Here is a 20056-nt window from a genome sequence, read left to right on the forward strand (position 1 = left end):
AAGCAAAAGCAAACAAACGTTGGATTCCACATCTCCCTCCAGCTATTGTCCTAGCTTACTCTTCTGCCAGCCAGTATTTATTTGTTGTACACCTACTATGTGCCAGGTGCTGTGCTGGGCACTGGAGAGTCAGCAGTAAACAAAAAGGATAGATCTCTACCCTCGATGAGTTTATCTGCTGGTCGGGGACACAAAACAGTAACCAAATATAGCAACATACATAATATAATGTCAGAAATATTAATAGATGTGGTAAAGTAAGATGAAGTGAGGGAGGGGACACAGAGTGACCGGGGATTTGGTGGCTATTTTAGATGGGAGGTTGGGAGGATCCTCTCTGAGGACAGCATATCTGAGCAAAGCCTGGGATGGAGTGAGGTGATCTAAGAGGATCTGGAGGACGAGGGGTCCAGATAGAGGGAACAGCAAATGTTGTAGCAACAAACATGAATATTGGTGGAAGGGCAAGAAGGCTCTCGTGGCTGAGTGAGCAAGGCAGGGGCAGGGGCCAGCGCCTAGGATGACCCTACACATCTGGATACCTTGGGCTGTCCCTGCATAGTTATTACTATTGCCTCCTTTCCCTCTCAAGGGTACCCCAGCTTTACATGATAAGTTATATAGTTACCCTATGGGGAGACCGCGGTCGGCAGTTGGCATTTTATTCCGAATGTGATGGCAAACCTATGGATGGTTTTGAGCAGGAAGTGACATGATTTGACCAACATTTTAAAGGATCTTGACCAAGGACTGGAAACACCCTTCGGGCTGCTGTAAGACCCGCCTTGGCTCTCCTCCACCTCTCTGGCTGCCCCTTCTCAGTCTCCTCTGGAAGCTCTTTCTCAGCCAGTGGTGGTTCTCTCCTACAATCTAGGGACATTTTTAAATGGGGCAGGTACTACTGGCATTTAGTGAGTAGAGGCCAGCGATGCTGCTAACCATCCTACAATGCACAGAACAGCCCCACACAATAAAGAATTTTCCAGCCCCAGGGCGCCTGGGGGCTCAGTTGGTTAAACATCTGCTTTCTGCTCAGGTAATGATCCCAGAGTCCTGGGATCCAGAGTCCCATATTGGGCTCCCTGCTCAGCGGAGAGTCTGCTTCTCCCTCTGCCCTTCCCACCCCCATCCCACGCCCCACTCGTGCGTGCTCTCTCTCTCTTTCGTGCACACGCACACGCAAAGTGAAGTTAAATTTAATAATATATTTTATTTAATCCAATATGTACAAAATATTATCATCTTAACATGTTAATCAATATTAAAGATATCAATGAGATTTCTTTCCTTTTTTCCTTTATACCTTCCTTTCTTTTCTCTTTTTTTCAATGCTGGTACGTACTTCACACTTACTACACACAGCAATTTAGACCAGCCACGTTTCTTTCTTTTTTTTTTTTAAGATTTTTTTTAAATTTATTCATTTGAGACAGAGAGATACAGAGAGAGAGAGAGAGAGAGAGCATGAGCAAGGGAGAGCAGAGGAAGAGGGAGAAGCAGGCTCCCAGCCAAGCCAAGAGCCAGACGTGGGACTCGATCCCAGGACCCTGGGATCATGACCTGAACCGAAGACAGACGCTTAACCATCTGAGCCACCCAGGAGCCCCTAGACCAGCCACGTTTCAAGTGCATAGTAGCCGCATGGATCTCGTGGCTATGGTATTGATGGTATAGCTCTGGACTCAGTACTAGATAAGAGAGCCTAATGTTTAAGAGCTATACGAGGTAATAAAGCCTAATAGTTTGGTTCTGGAACCCAATTGTCTTGTTGAATTCCAGCCCTTCCATTTAATCCCTCTCCATTTTTTTAAAAAAGATTGATTGATTGATTGATTGATTTGAGAGATAGAGAACACAAGCAGGGGGAGGTGCAGAGGGAGAAAGAATCTCAAACAGACTCCCCGCCGAGCGTAGAGCCTGATGCAGAGGCTCTATCCCAAGACCCTGAGATCATAACTTGGGCCGAAATCAAGAGTCAGATGCTCAACCAACTGAGCCACCCAGGCGCCCCTACTCCCTGTCCATTGTAGGTATAGAGTTACTCCACCTTTCAGGGTCTTTGTTTCCTGTTTGTAAAGTGGGGATGACACAATATTACTACTTTACAGAGCTGTCCAGAATTAAATGGGTTAATATTTACAAAACAGTTTCAGGTGTAATAAGTAACTGTTTAGCTAGACACTTCCTCTGTCTCCATCCACACTTTCTCTCTGGGTAATCTGTCTACCCCTGTAGTTTTAAGTGCCACCTATTACCTAGTGACTTCCAGATTTAAATATCCAGCTCAGACCTCTTTTTTGAGCTCTGAACCCCCTGTTTAACTGTGCATCCCATTTTGATGACCTGGGGCATCTCACACGAACATGCCCACAACAGAGCCCTTCACCTTCGCCTGCAAATCTGAGACACTGCCAGGCCTTGCAATTGGAGTCATTACACAGGGCAGGTACCTGGTGGCATCTTTGATCTCTGCCTTTCCAGGGAATGCATAGTGCGTGGATTGTGCAACTTCTATGTTGGTTGTGATTTCCACTCCATTGGTGTGTGCCCAGTGGAGCACTGAGGTGTGTGAGCACTGTGGGCATCTGGGATAGAAGATGTGTGAGCGATGAGGGCATCTGGGATGAGTCCATAGGTGTGGCTGGGGTGACCACCAGGGCCTCCTGAGAAAACAGAGGCTGCAAGCAGGTGCTGACTCCTCCTGCTACCCATGTCTCAGAGTGTGTATGTATGTGTTTGTGTACTTGGCCATGTGGTTGTGTCTGCAGACATGTGTGGAAGGGGGCACAGGAATGTTATTCTACTGTAATCAAGTGTTCCCAAGCAGGTCTGGAAAGTGCAGTTATTCTCAGATGACCAGCCCTATTCTCCCAAGCAAAGGGGTGGCTTTGTCTGTGTCCTGGTGGGCAGGTGAAAGGGAGAGACTTCTCTGGTGTCTGACCCACCACATCAAGACCTTCCCGTCTCCTCCTCCCTGCCCTTGAAGTCCACCTTGCAGGCTGTTCCCATTCTGCTTCCTTCCGAGCCTTGGGGGCTTCCCTGAGGTACTGGGCTATGAGGATGGCTGGTGAATCCCTGAGAATCTTCCTTGAGTCTCCCTTCTCAGCTGCAGTCCCCACTGAGTGAACAGTTTGGTCTGGTTGTGTGGGGGGACCCAGGAAGGGAGGCTGAAGAGTACTTCCCCACCCCCTTTTTTGAGGCCCTGCCACAGCTTTGGGAATGGAGCCCTCTCCTGGCGCTCTTGGCCTCCCAGGCCAGCTCTGCCTCTGGTAACTGGGAATGGATTCCCAGGGACACCCACCGCCCCCACCACCCAGTCCAGTTCTCTTGGCCAAAGCCGCCGTACCGCCGCATCTTCAGCTGTCCCCTGGGGGGGGATGACAGCCGCTTATCTCATGTTGGAGCCTCCCCACTCCCCCCGACCGCCCGCCCAACACACACTCATTCCACATGCCTTGGACCCCTGTGGGAAAAGCTGCTGGAGGATTCTCGTCAAGGATCAGGCCACAGCCACCCCCACCAACCTCGCCAAACCCGATGTGTCTGCCTCCTCCAGAACCCCAGGAGGCAGGAGCCGGCGGGTTCGACCCTTGCAGAAACTGGGGCATCGCGGAACGGCGCCCCCAGAGACCCGCAGCTCCCGGGGCGAACCAGGGACAGATGAGGACCCCTGGCTTCCCCGGAGGTGGGCCTCCAAGGGCACCTGCCCAAGGCCACCCAGCGCGCAGCGGCCAGGGCGGCGGAGCGGAGCCGGACCTCCCAGCCGTCGGAGGGGGTGGTGACCGCCCGGGGCCTTCCCACGGCTCGGCCTGCGCGTCACCGCGGGGGCGAGGGGGCGCCGGGGCGCCGGGGGCTGCGGCGCAGGAGAGGGCCCTGGGAAAGGGCGGCGGGGCCGGGGCGGGGCCGGGGCGGGGCCGGGGCGGGGCCGGGGCGGGGCCGGGGCGGGGCCGGGGGCGGGGCCCGACTTCCCGGCCGGGAGCCGGCACGGTCGCGCGGAGACCCAGAGCCTGCGCTCGCCATGAAGCGGCCCAGGGAGCCGAGCGGCTCTGACAGCGAGTCCGACGGACCCATCGACGTGGGCCGCGAGGGCGAGCTGAGGTGAGGGCCGGGATGGGGATACTGGGAGTGTCTGGACGGGTTCAGCGGGCCTTAGGACTAGTCCTTCGTACGGCCTCAGGAGATGCAGGTGTGGGCGACGGCCCGCAGGTGTGTGTGGGGTGGGGGTGCAAGTGGGGGACACGTGTGCAGCGTGGGCCGTGACACGCACGAGTGTCTGGATCGTCTCCGCTCTGGGCCATTTCGGGCTCAGGGTGCCGGGATGGAAGTGGAGTTCAGCTCTGGGGTCTCATTTTCAGTTGGTTATCGTCTTTCTGTAGAAGTGCCAGGTTGAGGCGACTGGCGCGGAGTTTTCCCTGAAGATCTTAGGAAACCCTCATGGAGTATTGGTTACACACTCCCTGTCCGGAATCCGCTGAGTGGGCAGAATAGCCATACTTTCTCTATTCTACCTTAGCTTGGGTGCACTTTCCATGTAGTACACAAAAGGCTTCCAGGGAGAAGAAAATCTCCCCTCCCCTAAGCAAATTGGACTTTGGAATCAAGGTTTTGGTTCCGAAGAAAATAGCTGACTTGTCAGTGCAGGGGCCTACACTCCAATTCCAACACTCTTTCTAATGCACACCCTGCTGCCAATGTCTTTCAGCTTTTGGTAAATATTCTGACTTGCTTCAAACCTGTGGAACAAACTCCACTGGTACCGTTCTGCTATTTCCCCCAGTTCTGTGAACAATCTAAGCTTCAGTTTCCTCATCGGTGAAATGGGTGTAAATAATAGAACCGATCCCAGTTTTACTGGGAAAACCAAATAAGATGATGCATGTCATGAGCTTAGCACAGGGCTTAGCACATAGCAAATGTTTAATTCGTGTCAGGCACCCAACATGTGATGCCCAGAGCCCTGAAAGAGCAGCAGGGACTGAGTGGGAGTCTGCAGGCCTGAGTCCCAGCCCCAAGTCTGCCACCAACTCACCATGTGACCTTGGGCCATTGCTTTCTCTTTCTGAGCCTGTTTCCCCATCAATAAAATAAAAGGAGGACATGGAGTGGGAAAGAGAGGGGGCTATCTGATCTCTCCTGGCTCATCCAAACCTGACTCTCTAGAACAGATTTGAAAGGGGGATTCAGTTCGTCCTTAAGGATGTTTTTGAGGGACTTCATCATTTCAGTGACTCCAGTTTTCTGAGACCAGGAGATCCTACCTTAATCACAAAGCCTAGTAAAAATGCCACCAGTTTCCAAGTATTTATACCTTATAACAGGAGCTAAGGCAATAGATATCCCCCTTGCACCCTGTACACTAATTAGGTTTTGGGGTATATAATACAATTTCCTATGCAACTTATTAGCATTCTTAAATTGTTTAGCAGAAACTGCTATTTAGAGAAGCATTTCTCTGAGTCTGGGCCTGCTAGGAGCTGGGGAAGGGCCCAGCACCATGTGCTGGTGGTGGAGGGGGCTCTCAAATTCAATGTCATTGGGTCTTCATGAATCAGAGGCATGAAATTGATGCCAGAGAGCTGGCTCTGTCTTCCAAGAATTTGCAGTTTGGCCAGTGACCTGCCAGGTCACACAAAGACCATGGACAGGATGGAAGATGGAAGGAGAGACAGACTGTGGGCTGTGAGGGCACCCAAGCAGGGAGAGGTCACTTACAAGCAGAGGCATCATGGAGGGTTTCTTGAAGGTGGTGGCATTTGGGCAATGGCATAAAGGATCAGTGGGCAGATTTTTCCTACATGGCATTTTGTCCTTTTAGCCAGAGCCCAATTTTAGAGACTGTCTAGATTCTTAGAGGAGCAGACCCGCTCAGAGCAGAGAAAGCAGTTGGACATCTGGCAGAGGCTGACTTATAGACCCCTCTTTGTAGCACTCACCAAAGGGCCCTCCCCCCAGCAGACATCAATGCTTCAATTCAGGGCGTGCTGAACGATGCCTGCTGTGGCCCAGACCCTGGGCTGGGCGTGGGGGGCCCAGATGTATCCTGCTAAGCCTCTGCCCTCAGGGAACTCTCAGAGAAGAAGAGCTTCGCGTACAAAGAAAGCCAGATAAACAGTGGCAAGGGCCATGGGACTGGGGCAGCCAGCCTCCCTGGGGTCAGAGGCAGGGCGTAAATCCCCCACACTCAGAGATGTGAGAATAAGGAGCAGGGTGTATTCCATTGTCACTGTGGGCATCTGCCTGATGGCGGCATCTTGCCCCATATGAGATAATCACACACAGATCTCCTATCTGAACCCAGCACCACCCCCGCTCCGCCCTCTGCCGACACAAGCTGGGTCTCAACGGAGAGTATAACCTCTCTCTCCCCTCCCCCTCTGTGAACATTCAGTGAACACCTGTCATATGTCAGGCACTGGGTCGGGGCCTGTGGGTCTTTCCTACATGATTTAAGGCACATGGTGGCCTTTGAAGTCAGATAGACCTGAGTTTGATTCTCACCACCATTAACGTGGGCATTTCTGAACTTCAGTTTTCTCCTTTACAACACAGGGATGCTAATACCTACCTCACAGGGTGAGCCTTTGATGAGGTAATGTACCTAAAATGCACAGCTCCCTGATTTAGCCCAAGGTAACTTCCAACAAATGCTGCTCTGGAAAGGGTCATCATTCAGTTGGAGGGTACCATGTTCACGAGGCAGCTTGGTCTAATGAAAAGATTAGAAGCCTGAAGACTTGATTTGCTGGGCATGATTCTTAACTCTTTGTGTCTCTGTCACTCCATCTATCAAATGATTATTTTTCTAATGTGAAATAGCCCCAAAAAGACTTAATTCACAGGGCTATTGTGCAATAGATGAGACAAGTAAATGTGGAAGTACTGTCTAGAACAAGGAGTACTGGCTATGTGACACACATGGTGGGGGAGGGGTGATGATACGGGGTGCACTGGGAAGAGCACTGGATTAAAAGCCAGGAGACTTGGCTCCCGTTCTGGAATTTCCTCCAATTTGCTGTGTGGCCTGGAACAGACCCTTCCCCTCTCAGATTTGCCTTATTTTAAAAGTGGGCTCAGCACTCCTGAAAACCCTTCACTGGGGATATCATCCTGCCTTTGGTTAATGCAAAAGGCGTTCCCCTGGGGGTGGGGGGGGGAGCGGAGTGCCCCAGGGGGCCTGAGGGTGAGTGCTGAGGGCATCAGGACTGGCAGCCAGACCACCTAGAAAGCTGCTCTCCCCCACACCCCAAGAGACCTCCCCAGAAATCTGGCTAGGGACCACTCGAGGCACATGGAACAGATCTTGGTGGTCAGCATATCTTCTCTGGGTCCGTGAAAATCTGCCTTATTTTCAGACTGTCAGACAAGAAGCTCTCACACCTCCCCCCAGTGTCAGGGCCAGATCACAGCCTGGAAGTGAGCTCTGGTTGAGCTCTTGGGAGCTTTAAGGATAAGGGGACTGGAGGGCTATTCAGACAGACAGGAAATAAGAATTAAGAGGGAAAACAATGCTGAATTTGGAGCCAGAAGACATGGATTCCCATGCTGGCTTTGCTCCTTAGCAGCTGCATAGTCTGGGCAAGCTGCCTCCGGTCTCCAAGCCTCAGCATCCTCATCTGTAAAATGGGGCTTTTGTTAGGCTCAAAGGAGGGAAATATATGTAGCGATGCCAAGAAAACTGTGAAGTGAGGTTTGCCTGTGAGATATGGGAGTCGGGGAAGAGGGATAATACTGCAGAGAACAAGTGACCAGGAGAGTGGATAAAGGGATGGCAGAGCTGCTGTGCCCTGCAAGGGGTGCGTCAACCTCCAGCAGATGGTCCCCGAGGAGGGATCAGGCTGAGGGACAGTGACGTGTGCAGTGCTAACCCAATACCCCTAGAGACTCCTTATCCAGCCTAGGGGGGACAAAGGCCATGTTTTATTATCCCTTGGCTCTTGGGGCTTGTCCTGCGTGTAGCTTTGTAAACAAGCTGCCCTACAGATCCCAGGATCGGGCCATCCGAGCCCTGGACTGAGCTTGCTGGGCCATCTCTCCCAGGAGCTTCATAGGCCTCTGACCAGCCCTTCTCATCCAGATGTTTGGAAGGAGATATCCTTTTCCAGATGTAGCTGGACAAAGCCAGGGACATAGCAGTGGGATTTGATCACGGTTGATGTGGACTCTCCTGCAACCTTCTCTCTTTGAGCATTGATGAAAATGATCTAACCTCTCATGCCAAGAGGGTAGTCACATGGGCTGGGACCCTCCTGGTGAGCCACATAGACCCCCATTCCACATAGGCCTGGGAGGTAGCTTTTATGGTGTCACTTCTCTGCTCCCCAGTGATGCCAAAGATGGGGGCAGGAGGAGGGAGTTCAACCATGGGCTCTGCTATGCTCCAAGCACTTGCTGGGTACTGGGGCTACCATGGTGAATGAGACAGGCATGGTTCATGACCTCAGGGAGCCTATGCACTTGGTGCAGAGACAGACATTAATCAAATAATCATATACATAAAAAACAACAAATGGGCATACATGCTATGAATGCAGGATGCTAGGAGAGGGTAGAGCAGGGGCCATCTAGTGGGAGGGGGGTATCAAAAAAGGCTCCCCCAGGAAGGTGGCATTTGAATTGAGATCTGAACAGTGGTAGAAAGTACTAGGCAAAAGAGGCTGGGGCTTGGGGGTGGGGAGACAGGGTGCAGCAGAGAACTCTAGGCCAGGGGGGCAGTATGTGCTACCACAGGAAGGAGTGGAGCATCACAGGCTGAGGCATACAGAGCAAAGGAGAGTTGAGTCTAGGTGGTGACAAGAGCCAGCTGGGCCACCTGAAAGATGATGGCCTCCATCCTAAAAGCATTGGGAAGGCCCTGAGGAGTTTTAAGAGAGTGACAAAATCAGACGTGTATTTAAATGATCACTGGGCCTGTTTGTAGGGGGTCAAAGGGGTGCAAAGGGTCCCAGCAATAGAATCCTGCAGCCGTCCACATGAGAGATGATAGAGGTTTGGTCCTCTGAGCCGCAGTGGAAATAAACAGGACAGAGGGGAGACATATCTCAGACATGGAATGGGCACTTTTGGATGAGGTGGGTGAGGACAGAAGAGGAATCAAAAGTAGTGGTGGCCAGGGGGCCTCGCAGAACTGGGAGATGGGATGCCTTTGCTGAGATGGGGGTCCAGGGGGAAGAAGACAGGGGTGGTGGTGGAGGTGGAGGTAAGCTCACGGGTACGAGTTCAGATGTGTGGCATTTTGTATTTGGAAATGGGAGGGGAGTCACCTTGTTTAAATTATTCGTGGATAGGGCATCTCCCCCTGGGAGCTGAGCGTCTGGACGGCGGGGGCCTGGCGGACCGCATCCAGTCCAGCCCTGGACCTGAATGGGGCCTCCGGGGTGTTGGCCAAATGAATGGCCCTCCGTGCAGCCCCGCGAATCCCCTCTGTTCCGGGAGAGCCTCTGAAGCAGGAAGCCGTTAGCGGGGCGAGCGGTTGGGCTGGAGAAGATTTCGGTCAGTCGGGGCAAGAGAGAACCCCCCATTCCGCCCCCCCGCCCCGGAGGCTGAGTCTCTTCCCGGCGATGGGGACTCCCGGAGTGCGAGCAAATATCCGTCTTGTGCCAGGCCTGCGGAGGGGCGGAGGGGCGGCCCGACGCGATGCGGGGCTGCAGCCTTCGGGGGAGGCCAGGACAGCGTCCCGAGAGTCCGAGGGGGCCTGTGACCCAGATGCCGCCTCCCCCTCGCCCGGGCCGCGCTGCGTGGGAGGAGGCGGCAGCTGCCGGCGGGGCGGAGGGCGGGCGGCGGGCGCGCCCGGCCCGTGGGAAGCGGCGGCATCTGCTCTTTCCACGCTCTTCCCAGCGGCTCCCTCTGAAACCCAACCCGCCGGCCCGGCCCCGCCGCCGCCGCCGCCGCCGCCGCCGCCCGGGCCCTCGCCCGCCCCGCCCGGGATCGGGTTGCAGGAGTGCGGCGGCCCGCTGCGGTTCCCCGACGCCCGCGGCCAGGGGCGAGGGGCAGGGGGCGAGGCCGAGCGGGTCGGGCCGGGAGCCCAGCCCCCACCCCCTGCCCCAGCAGCCGCGCGGCCCTGGGGCAGGAAACCGAGCGCAGGGGCGACTTGGCGGGGTGGGGGGTGGGGGGGGAGCGATGGGCTCCCACCCACGCCTGCCCTGCGCCGCTTCCCGGCCTGGGAGTCCTCTGCCGCCGGGGAGACCACGGCCCTCCTGGGAGGGGGCGGTGCCGGCCCACATCCCCACCTCCTCCAAGGTCAGCCGAGGCCAGGGAGATGGTCCCCCAGCTCTGAAAAATCAGCCTTTCTCTTCTCCTGCAGCCAGATGGCCAGGCCGCTGTCCACCCCCAGCCCTTCGCAGATGCAAGCCAGGAAGAAACGCAGAGGGGTGAGTGTCTGTCTTGGCAGAGTTGCCCGTCGAAGCTTTGCCCTGAGTCCCCAGGGGCCTGGCCCGGAGAACCCTGGTCAGAAACATCACCCCCATCTAGACTGCCTGAGGGCCAGTCTTGGCTCTGCCAGTAGCTAGCGGAGAGACTTTGGGCAAGCCACTTAACCTCTCTGTGCCTCATTTCTTCAACTGTGTAACCGAACCAATGAGGGTGCGTACCTCACAGGGCGGTTTTGGAGGTTAAATGAATTACACTCAGGACAACACCTGACTCACAGTTAGCCCTTACTGTTTATTCCAGCCTTCCCCCTCTTCTCTCCAAGCCCAGAACTTTCATTTCCTCTCAGGGTGCTGAGGGGTGTGGGAGGGGAACAGAAGAAGGAGGCTCCCTGGCTGGCTCTCTGCTGCCTCATGCCAGCCCCCTGCCCTTTGTCCCCAGGATGTAGCTGTGCTTCTGTCCTGGGGGTCCAAAGACCGGGAATGTGGCAGAGACCAGCCCTGCCCCTCACTTAGGCAAAACATTCCTTCCAGCCCTCATCTTTATCTGTAAAACAGGGGTCATAATGTCTGCCCTGCTATCAGTATTCCGCTACCAGTAGGGTGAGGTGGGAATGAGGTTGTGTGAATGAGAGGCCTCCCCAGCTGGAAGCAATGCCCCTTCACCACCCAGCAACTGAAGGGGTAACCTTGGCCTGCAGGAGCCTCCAGGGCCTGCTGCAGGGCTGTGGCTGGTGTCCCTGTTCTAATGGGCCGGTCTCCTGTTGTACCTGCCGTTTTGCATTTTGAACATCACCCCTGCAGACCAAGACAAGAGATTGGAGTTCCGCTCCCAGCTTTGCACTTCTTTACTGTGTGACCTTAAGCAAGTCATAGCCCCTCTCTGAGCCTCGATTTCCTCCTCCATTAAGTAAGAACAGATTTCTCTCCCTCACAAAAATATTGTGAAGGAAGATATGAATCCGTGTCCCTCAAAGCACGTTGGAAACTGGCGAAGTGCCCACGAGTAAATTCCTGTCATTGTGTTTTAGATCATAGAGAAGCGGCGCCGAGACCGCATCAACAGCAGCCTTTCTGAGTTGCGACGCTTGGTCCCCACCGCCTTTGAGAAACAGGTATGTGATATTCCTGATGGTACCAGAGGAAACCCCACGCAGGTGGCAGATATGGCCCATTCTTCGTGGTATGTCGTATTGATTGGTAGCAGCTGCTTGAAGTGCTGGCACCTCGTTTGCTGGTATCTGTCACCTCCTGATATCTGCCAGGGAGAAAGGGCATGGAAATTTATATTTACTCTGGTGTCTCCAGTGTTGTGGCTTTCTGTCCCTCATCCCCTTGACAGAAATCCTTAAAACGATCCTGAATGTTAGGGATGATTATGCCCGTTGCACAGGTAAGGAAACTGAGGCACAGAGAGGTGAAGTACCTTGCACTCGATCACACAGCTAGGAAGTCACAGAACAGAACCAGACCACAGAACTGTGTGAGTCTAGAGCCCCCTCGCCCTCTGCACTGCTGACAGTTCCAGAGCCGTTTGAAAGCAGAACAGGCTGCTGGGGTGTGAACACCCTGCCGCTGCCCATGGGGGTGGGGAGCAGGTGACAGTGGGAAGGGGGTCGGACGGTGAATCAATCAGACAGTCTCAAAGATTCTCCACCCTATGCTCCAATGCACGGTCATGGGTCATGTGCCTTCCTTTATGCTGGTGAGAACAAGTCGGTCATTCCACAGACGTCCACTGACGCTTCCACAGGCCCAGCTGTGACCTAGACCTGGTGCCTGCCCTCAGGAGCTCACGGGGAGAGTCTGACCCTCAGGTTTCTCCTGGGAGACCAGGTGATGCTATAGGCGTAGCAAGCATTGCTCAAGAGAGAGAATAGAAAAAGAGCAAGTGCTGTGGGGCTAAGAGGATGAGCTAGATCTGGGGCGTGGTGAGCGTGAAGTTGGATTCCCAGGGAAGCTGGTCTAGGAGGCAGGTGGGTACGCAGGAGTGGCATTCTGGGGATGGCGCGCTAAGCCATGGAGGTCGATGAGACCTGCCAGGTACAATGTGCCAAGTGAGAAAAGGGAGCCAGTGCCCACTGGGGAACAGCCCCATTTTAAGGGAACAGGCAGAGTAAGGTGGAAGAAGAAGCTAGAAAAAGTGGTGTCACGGCAGTCAAGGGAAAGAGGGGTTTCGGGAAGGATGCTCGGCAATGCAGCGGGCGCACACAGACTAAAATGGGAACTGAAGAGAATCTGTTCGTTTGGGAAATGTTGGCCGAAGCAGAAGCCCCCCCGCAGGCCATGGTGGAGTGGGAAGAAGATGGGGACAGGGAGCCGGTGAGGGCTGATGACACCATAGGGAGGGGAGCGAGAGGTCAGCTGGAAGCCTTCACTCTTCTGTCTTCTGTACACGCAGGGCTCCTCCAAGCTGGAGAAGGCCGAGGTCCTGCAGATGACAGTGGATCACTTGAAAATGCTCCACGCCACTGGTGGGACAGGTACCGATGCTCTTCTCTCCCGGGAGTCATTCATGAAACACATATCTGGGGGCTAGGCCCTGCGGATCCACTGGTGAGCAAAGTAGACATGGTCCCTGGCCTCAAGGAACTCATGGTCTATGGTGGGGCTGAAGCAGGTCCAGGTGCAGCTGTCCCAAAGCCTGGCTCTCTCCTTTCAGCATTACCCTCTCCACTGTCAGTGTCCCCAGTGGTCCCCACCTGGTCCTCTACTCCACTCCTTCCAGCCTTAGTTAGCCCTTGGAGGGGGTCTGCGTAGATGCCCTCTCCCTACAGGTTCCCCGCCTTAACCCCCACCCTCCTTAAGCCTTAGCCCGAATGAACTCATTCTCACTGGGATCCCAGTGGAAACCCTGGGAGGGGCCTGCCTGAGATGTTTAGCCACAGATGTTCACTGGTGTGCCTTCTGGGCTGGTGCTGAGGTCATGCTCACAGCGAAGACCCGTCGTGGGATTATAGTAGAACCCAAATGTAACTCGTGCCGTTATTTTGGGCTGGTCCATTGCAGTGAAGTCATGAAACTGTGGCCTTAAAAAGACTTCTGAACAAATGGAAATTCTGTTTGCATGAAGCCTCACTGTGTATTTTGGCGATTTCACAATTGAGAAATCTTGAAATCTCCACAAACCTGGGCCACAAAGACCTAAGTCCTAAAACCTTAACTTGGCCACCTTTGGAGGGGGCAGTCACATTTCAAGTGACCCAGCCTGGTGCTTCTCAGGCTTCAGTGAGCCACAGTATCATCTGGGGGCAGACAGTCACAGGGCACACCCCAGAGATTCTGAGCCAGGAGGCTTGGCCTGAAGGTTAGGAATTTGCAAGTTTAGCAAGCACGCCCGATGACCCTGATGCAGGTGGTCACTTGGAGAACTTCTGCCAAAGGAATGCATGGCCAACAGTGAAAACTGATTCTAATCAACCGGTGGGGGAGAGCTCTCCAGCTACATTTATGGGTATCCAATTCAAAGAAAAATAGTGACTAATATTTTGGCCAGAATTCTATAGTCTCAAAATGCTTTCACCAATGTTATCTCATTTGATTCTCACAAGAATCTTGAGACTGGGGGTTGTTGGCATCACCCTTCTCCGGCCAAGGGCTAATGGGAGGACAGGACTGGCTTAGAGCAAGGCTTTGGGTTAGAATCCTGAATTGAATTGATTCAAATCCCATGAATTGTGAATTTGGCTCTATTACTTGCTAGCTTTATGACCTTTGACAAGTGATTTAATTTCTCTACGCCTCAATGTTCTCATCTCTGGAATGATAATAATGATAGGATTTTTCTGAGAATTAAATCAGATAATGTAAATTTGAGTACTTAATAAGAACTCAGAAAATGTTAGCTGAAAAAGAACAGCAAACACAGAAACTAAGTATACAGCTGAGTAAGGTCTTGTCTCCAAGGAGGCCTGACTCCAAACACCATCCCCTGCAGAGTTGTCCCTCTATGGGAGCCTCGGCCATGAACCAGGGACCAGATATTTGCAGCCAGAGTCATGAGGTCAGTGCCCATTGAGGCTGGTCTGTCTATGCATAGAAGATGATTGAGAGAGGGGCAGGTGGAAAGGCAGTGAGAACCGAATACCTCTGTGGCCAGGCCACCTGGTCAGACTTCACTGAAACCAGCCAAACTGAGGATCCCAGACTGATGTCGGCAGCTGAGGACCAGAGTGGGGTCCTGCTTTCCTGACTGCCCTTCAGGCTAGGGGACAAACTCACATGCCTTCAGGGGCCAAGCCAGTAATACACAGTTGACCCTTGAACAACACAGGTTTGAATAGTACAGATTCACTTCCATGCAGAGTTTTTGCATTAAGTGGAAACATTTTTGGAGATCTGCAGCCGTTTGAAAAAAAATTGTAGACATACCACATAGCCTAGAAATATTGAAAAAATTAAGAAAAAGTTAGGTATGTCATGAATGCATAACGTAGATGTAGATACAAGTCTGTTTTATCACTCACTACCATAAAATATACACACATCCATTACTGAAGTTAAAATTTAGCAAAACTTCCTCGTACAAACCCTTTCAGACTGCACATGGTGCCATTTGCAGTGGGGAGAAATGTAAATGTAAAGATGTAGTAGAATCATAACTGCATGGAGTTAACTATGGCATATACCTACCGTACTCCAGTAATAATTTCCTAGCCCCCTCCTGTTGCCCTTGTGGTGAGCTCAAGGGTTGCGAGTATCTGCTAAAGACCCCATGTGGCACTAATCATCTCTGCCAGAGCAGTCCTTCTCTCCAGGAAATTGCTATCACAGTAAAAGTGATCTCTGGTGGTTCTCACTCCTAGTAGTTTGGCAGGGAGTCAAAAGTTTACTCAGGTGTTCAGCTGTGCTGGGGGAGGATCGGTGCCCCTAATCCCCATGCTGTTCAAGGGTCAAGTGTAAATGATGGCTAACTTTGAGTTCATGGACAATTTCTGGGCACCACTGCACTTAGTTTCACCCTCACAGCCCTGTGCAGTAAGTATTACTATGTGCCCATTTTACAGCCAAGGAAGTTGAGGCTTAGAGAGATTAAGAGACCTGTCCGTGGTCAGGCCACTAGTTAAGTGGCAGAGCTGGGATTTGAACTCAGCTCTCCTGGCTTCCAGAGACCTCAGGCTTCAGTATGACACTATGCTGCCTTCTCTGTGGGGGGACCCCCGGCCCTGACGGCTGCGGTCGCCACCTCCCATGGGCACAGGTCTTTCACGCCTGGCAAGTGTCCACTTAAATGACATTATCTTGGTCGTCAAGTTTCTTCTCTGCATTCATCGTGAATTTCAATGAAAACAGTACTCTACATTTTATCATGCTTCGTAGTTCAGTGAACTCATTTGATCATCACAGTGCCCCCCCCTCTATCCCAGGTAGGGGTGATTATTCCCACTTTCCAGATGTGGAGACTGGGACTCAGAGACGTGAGGTGGCATGCCCAAGGTCACACAGGTCTGACCCCAGATCAGCACTTGGCCCTCGCCTGGCACACACCCTCATCACGCCTCGCTTTGCAGGATTCTTTGATGCCCGAGCCTTGGCAGTGGACTTCCGGAGCATCGGTTTTCGGGAGTGCCTCACCGAGGTCATCAGGTACCTGGGGGTCCTGGAAGGGCCGAGCAGCCGTGCAGACCCTGTCCGGATTCGTCTTCTCTCGCACCTCAACAGCTATGCAGCCGAGATGGAGCCTTCTCCCACGCCCGCTGGCCCCCTGGCCTTCCCTGCCTGGCCCTGGTCCTTCTTCCATAGCTGTCCAGGGCTGTCAGCCCCAAGCAACCAGCTCACCATCCTGGGAAGAGTGCCTGGTCCCATCCTCCCCAGCGCCTCCTCTCTCGCTTACCCCATCCCGGCCCTCCGAACCACTCCTGTGCGTAGAGCTGCTGGTACCGTCCTGCCAGTCCGCAGGAATTTGCTGCCCAGTCGAGGGGCATCTTCCACGCGGAGGGCCCGCCCCCTGGAGAGGCCAGCCGCCCCCCTGCCCGTGGCCCCCAGCATCAGGGCTGCCAGGAGCAGCCACATGGCACCCCTCCTACGATCTTCTTCCCCCATGCCCCCCAGCATCGTGGGGTCCCCTGCTTATGTGGCTGTTCCTGCCCCCAGGCCCTCTTCCCCAGGGGCAGCTGGGAGGCCAGCAGGAGCCGTGCTCTGCCACTCCTGGGTCTCCGAAATCACTGAAATCGGGGCTTTCTGAGCTGGCTTTTCCCCAATAGCGAGGAGGGTTCTTTTTCCAGGAGCTCTAAAAACAGTGCTGTCTTCTGCCCTGCTTCCTGGCCTGGCTCATCTGTCTGCAAAGGCATCTTCCTCACCCATCAGAGGCCCCTTCCTCCTTTGGCCCATCTCCCCTCCTCACTGCCCATCCCAGCTTACAGACCCAGCTCTCCTGGAGCTGTTCTGATCTCAGAGGCCTGGTCTCATTTCTTACCTGGGACAAATAAGCCCTGGGAGGGCCCCTACAAGCTTTGCCCAGACCCTTTCCTGGGGGCAGCAGGCATGAATCCAACGTCTGGGAACTAAGCTTGACCCTAAAAGGCACAATGGCCTCAGGCCGGCTGCTTGCCTAGAGAGTTCAGAACCCAGCCTGAGCAGTGATTGACTGTGCAGCCTTCCCAGGCTCCCAGGGCCAGAACTTAGTGTCTGCCTCACTTCCGGAGACAGTAACAGAGCAGGGGCCACAAAGCAGTCTCTGGGGAACCCCCGTCTGCCCCTGCCCACCCCATTGCAGTGAACCACAGGACAGGCCCCCCTGCCACCGCAGCCAAGGCCTGGCAGTTAGGGGCCCAGTAGGGCCTGCTCGGGTGGTCTTCCCTGCTGCAGACACCTAAATTCCGGCTGACCCCCAGTTCCCTGCATGGAGATGGGAGGTTTCTGGGCAGCAATAAGGCTCCAAAACAGGGGGTCCTTACCACCAGGCCTGGGACAGCGCTCCCAGACAAGAGCCGGGATTGAGCAGAGAACCCAGCTCCCTGCTTCTCGCACCATCACCATCCTCCAGATGCCTGGTCCCTGTTGGGTGCACAGCGTGGAGGGTCACGTTCCCATGTGATGGCGCCCCCGGAGGGGCCCTCTTGGGATTCAGCACCAGACGTTTGTGCTGCCTGGTTTGCATCCGGCTCGCAGAGCCCAGACTGTGGGACAGCCAAGGGCTGTCAGCTGGACAAAAATAACTGCAAGGAGGGGCGAGAGGAAGGATAGTCAGAGGCGGCTGGGCCCTTCACGGTCACACGGCGGGTCAAGGGCCTGAGATCCTGTTCACCCAGGATGTCACGCAGCTGGCTCTGCTCAGAGGCCATTTCAGGACCCAGCTCCAGCCCTGGCCGCTCATCCTCTAACGGAGGGATCAAATGGCCTGTGGCCACCATTCCCAGCAGAACAGCAGAGGCCAGACAGGACTGGGGCAGCCCCGGGACTGATGTTCAGCTGGACCCGTGTTGCCAGACCCGCTGTTAAAACGTAGAGCCACTTCTCTGCTTGTTGGCAGATATCTGCTTCCCTTAAGGGCCTCTAAATGCCCCGCTGCCCCATGTGGCTTTCCCCCAGGCCCCCACACTGGTTGGTAAATACTTCTTTCGAATGTCACCCCGGGAAGATTCTTTCACGCCCACCCTTTGATGGAACTACTGCCCCCAGAGACTAAATTGAGGAGATCCTTGGGCTCAGACATAGAGTTTGCTAAAACCCTGGGGGAAAGGGCCCTTTTGGAGAAATGGGGCAGAGGGCAGAGATCATTTAAACGACCCAGAAATCTCTTTTGAAAAGGCAAATTCCTCCAGGAGGCATGAAGAGCTAATGTATTCTTTCAGTCCTCAGTGTTTGTTCGATCAGATTTCTGTCCTCCTGGATGCATCTGAGATGTGCAGCTGTGGGGAGCGAGGGCAGCATTCCAGGGAGTGGGTCACCGGCCAGGGGTGCTCCTGACGGAGACAGACAGGGAGGGCAGGGCAAGTCAGCAGGCTCCCAGGAGTTGGGAGAGGTGGGCACAGGGAGGTGACAAAGGGAAGAGCCCAACTTCATCTTCGTCACAGAGGGCAGAAAGAACTGCTTCTGCTCCTAATCTTCCTCCCGCCCCTCCTCCTCCTCTCCCGGGCTATCCCAGCTGGCGGCTCCCTGCTCCCAGGGTACCAGGTCAGTGCTGCAGTCCCGCAGTTCGGCAACTCCATAGCCTGAGAATATGGGAAACCTATTTCCACATTTCCAGGACCCAATTCCAGGAGAATGTTGACACCATCGAATGAGGTGGAAATGGCCCAGAACTTTCAGCATCTGAGAGATGGTGAATGAGAAAGGTGACTATGTATTTGTTTTCGTGGTTGAGGATTTGTATCTTTTGTTTCTATTCCCAAGCCTTTCTGGTGTCCCCGACTCCTACCCCCTTGCTGGGGCTGTAGCAGGCATCCAATAAAGTTGTTTTAGTTCTTCTAAAAACCTCTGAAAGATTCTACTTCTTGAGATCTCTGGAGTCCATCCACTTCTCTCCAAGCCCCCAGCTATCACCCTGGTCTGGCCATTTCACCTGCCCCCAGATCACTGCCCTCCACAAGGTCATCTTGCTTCCGTCTTGCTTTGTCACTCAGTTCTCAAGGCAACCAGAGAGAGCTTTAAACATGCAAATCATATCATACCAACTCTGGTGTAAAACCCTTACACTATTACCCTATTATTCCCAAGATAAAATGCAAGCTCTTCCTCTTGTCCCAACCTCACTTCCAGCCAATTCCAACCTTGCTCACTGTGCTTCTGCCACTCTGGCTTTCCTTCATTTCCTCAACATTCCAGCCTGTTCCCACCTCCAGGACTTGGCATATGCTCTTCCCGTGCCCAGAATGCGCTTCCCCTACCTTCTGCATGACTGAGCTCTTTATACCCTTGGCTTAAACTCACCTCCTTAGAGAAGGCTTCCTTGACTTCTGTGCTTGAATAGTTAGTTCATCAATCTCCAAGCCCTGTATTCTTTCCCTCCTTAAGGCACTTGCCATTGCACATCCATGTGTGTTTACTTCTTGGTTGATCATCTCCCCCACCAGCACGTAAGCTCTGTGGGCCCAGAGACTATGTGTGGCTTGCTCTCCACCCTGGACCCAGTGCCAAGCACCGTACCTGGCTCTAAGTTGGTGTTCAATAAATATTCGTCAAATAAATGAACTGGGGAGGTGAGGAATCTTCCAGACTCTGCTGGATAATACAGGCCCTTGAGCGGTGAACCTCCCTCCCCGCCCCCAACTGGCTGACTTTGCAGGGAGGCTGGAGAGCAAAGTGAGAGGCAGGGCCAAGGGACTGGAAGTTCTGGCAAATGGTGGGAAGGCTCTGGCCAGAGAAAAGTGCGAGTGTGCTCGCGCTGGAGCGCACACTGACAGCTGAGACCAGGGAGGCGTCCCTCCAGCAGGTATTGTTCTCCACTCTTGCCCTGATGGATCTGGCTTGCGATCAATCCTACACACATTTGCAGAGGTCTGCTCCGCACCAGGCCAGGCGTGGTGGAGCCAGGGGTGATGAGAAGGCTGAGGGGACCCAGGGGGGATGTCTGCCTCTGCCTGGGGTGGCCATGGGGGAGGGGGGACAGCTGGGAGGAAGACTTCCTGAAGGAGAACCAGAAGAGCCATTCTACCAGAACAGGGAACCCTGGTGCAAAGACCTGGAGACGTTGCGGGGTGCCCTGCGAGTTGGTTCTAAGTTGAGCACGGGCCTTCAGGAACAAAGGGAAG

General features: G+C 53.9%; 1 protein-coding gene across 2 annotated transcripts; it reads left to right on the forward strand.

The window, feature by feature from the left end:
* The first annotated feature begins 3985 nt into the window (after positions 1-3985).
* Positions 3986-18779, forward strand: HEYL (hes related family bHLH transcription factor with YRPW motif like). 2 transcript variants are annotated; one of them, XM_035018947.1, is made up of 5 exons: positions 3986-4098; positions 10301-10367; positions 11396-11479; positions 12766-12847; positions 15875-18779. In XM_035018947.1, the coding sequence occupies exons 1-5, from the start codon at positions 4019-4021 to the stop codon at positions 16546-16548; spliced, it is 987 nt and encodes a 328-aa protein (XP_034874838.1). In that variant the 5' UTR covers positions 3986-4018; the 3' UTR covers positions 16549-18779. The 2 variants fall into 2 exon arrangements, with proteins under 2 accessions (XP_034874838.1, XP_034874839.1); XM_035018948.1 differs by having other exon boundaries at positions 4010-4098; positions 10305-10367.
* Positions 18780-20056: the final 1277 nt, after the last annotated feature.

The sequence above is a fragment of the Mirounga leonina genome, unplaced genomic scaffold, assembly GCF_011800145.1.
Source record: "Mirounga leonina isolate KUSES-001 unplaced genomic scaffold, KU_Mleo_1.0 Mir_173, whole genome shotgun sequence".
Lineage (NCBI taxonomy): Eukaryota > Metazoa > Chordata > Mammalia > Carnivora > Phocidae > Mirounga > Mirounga leonina.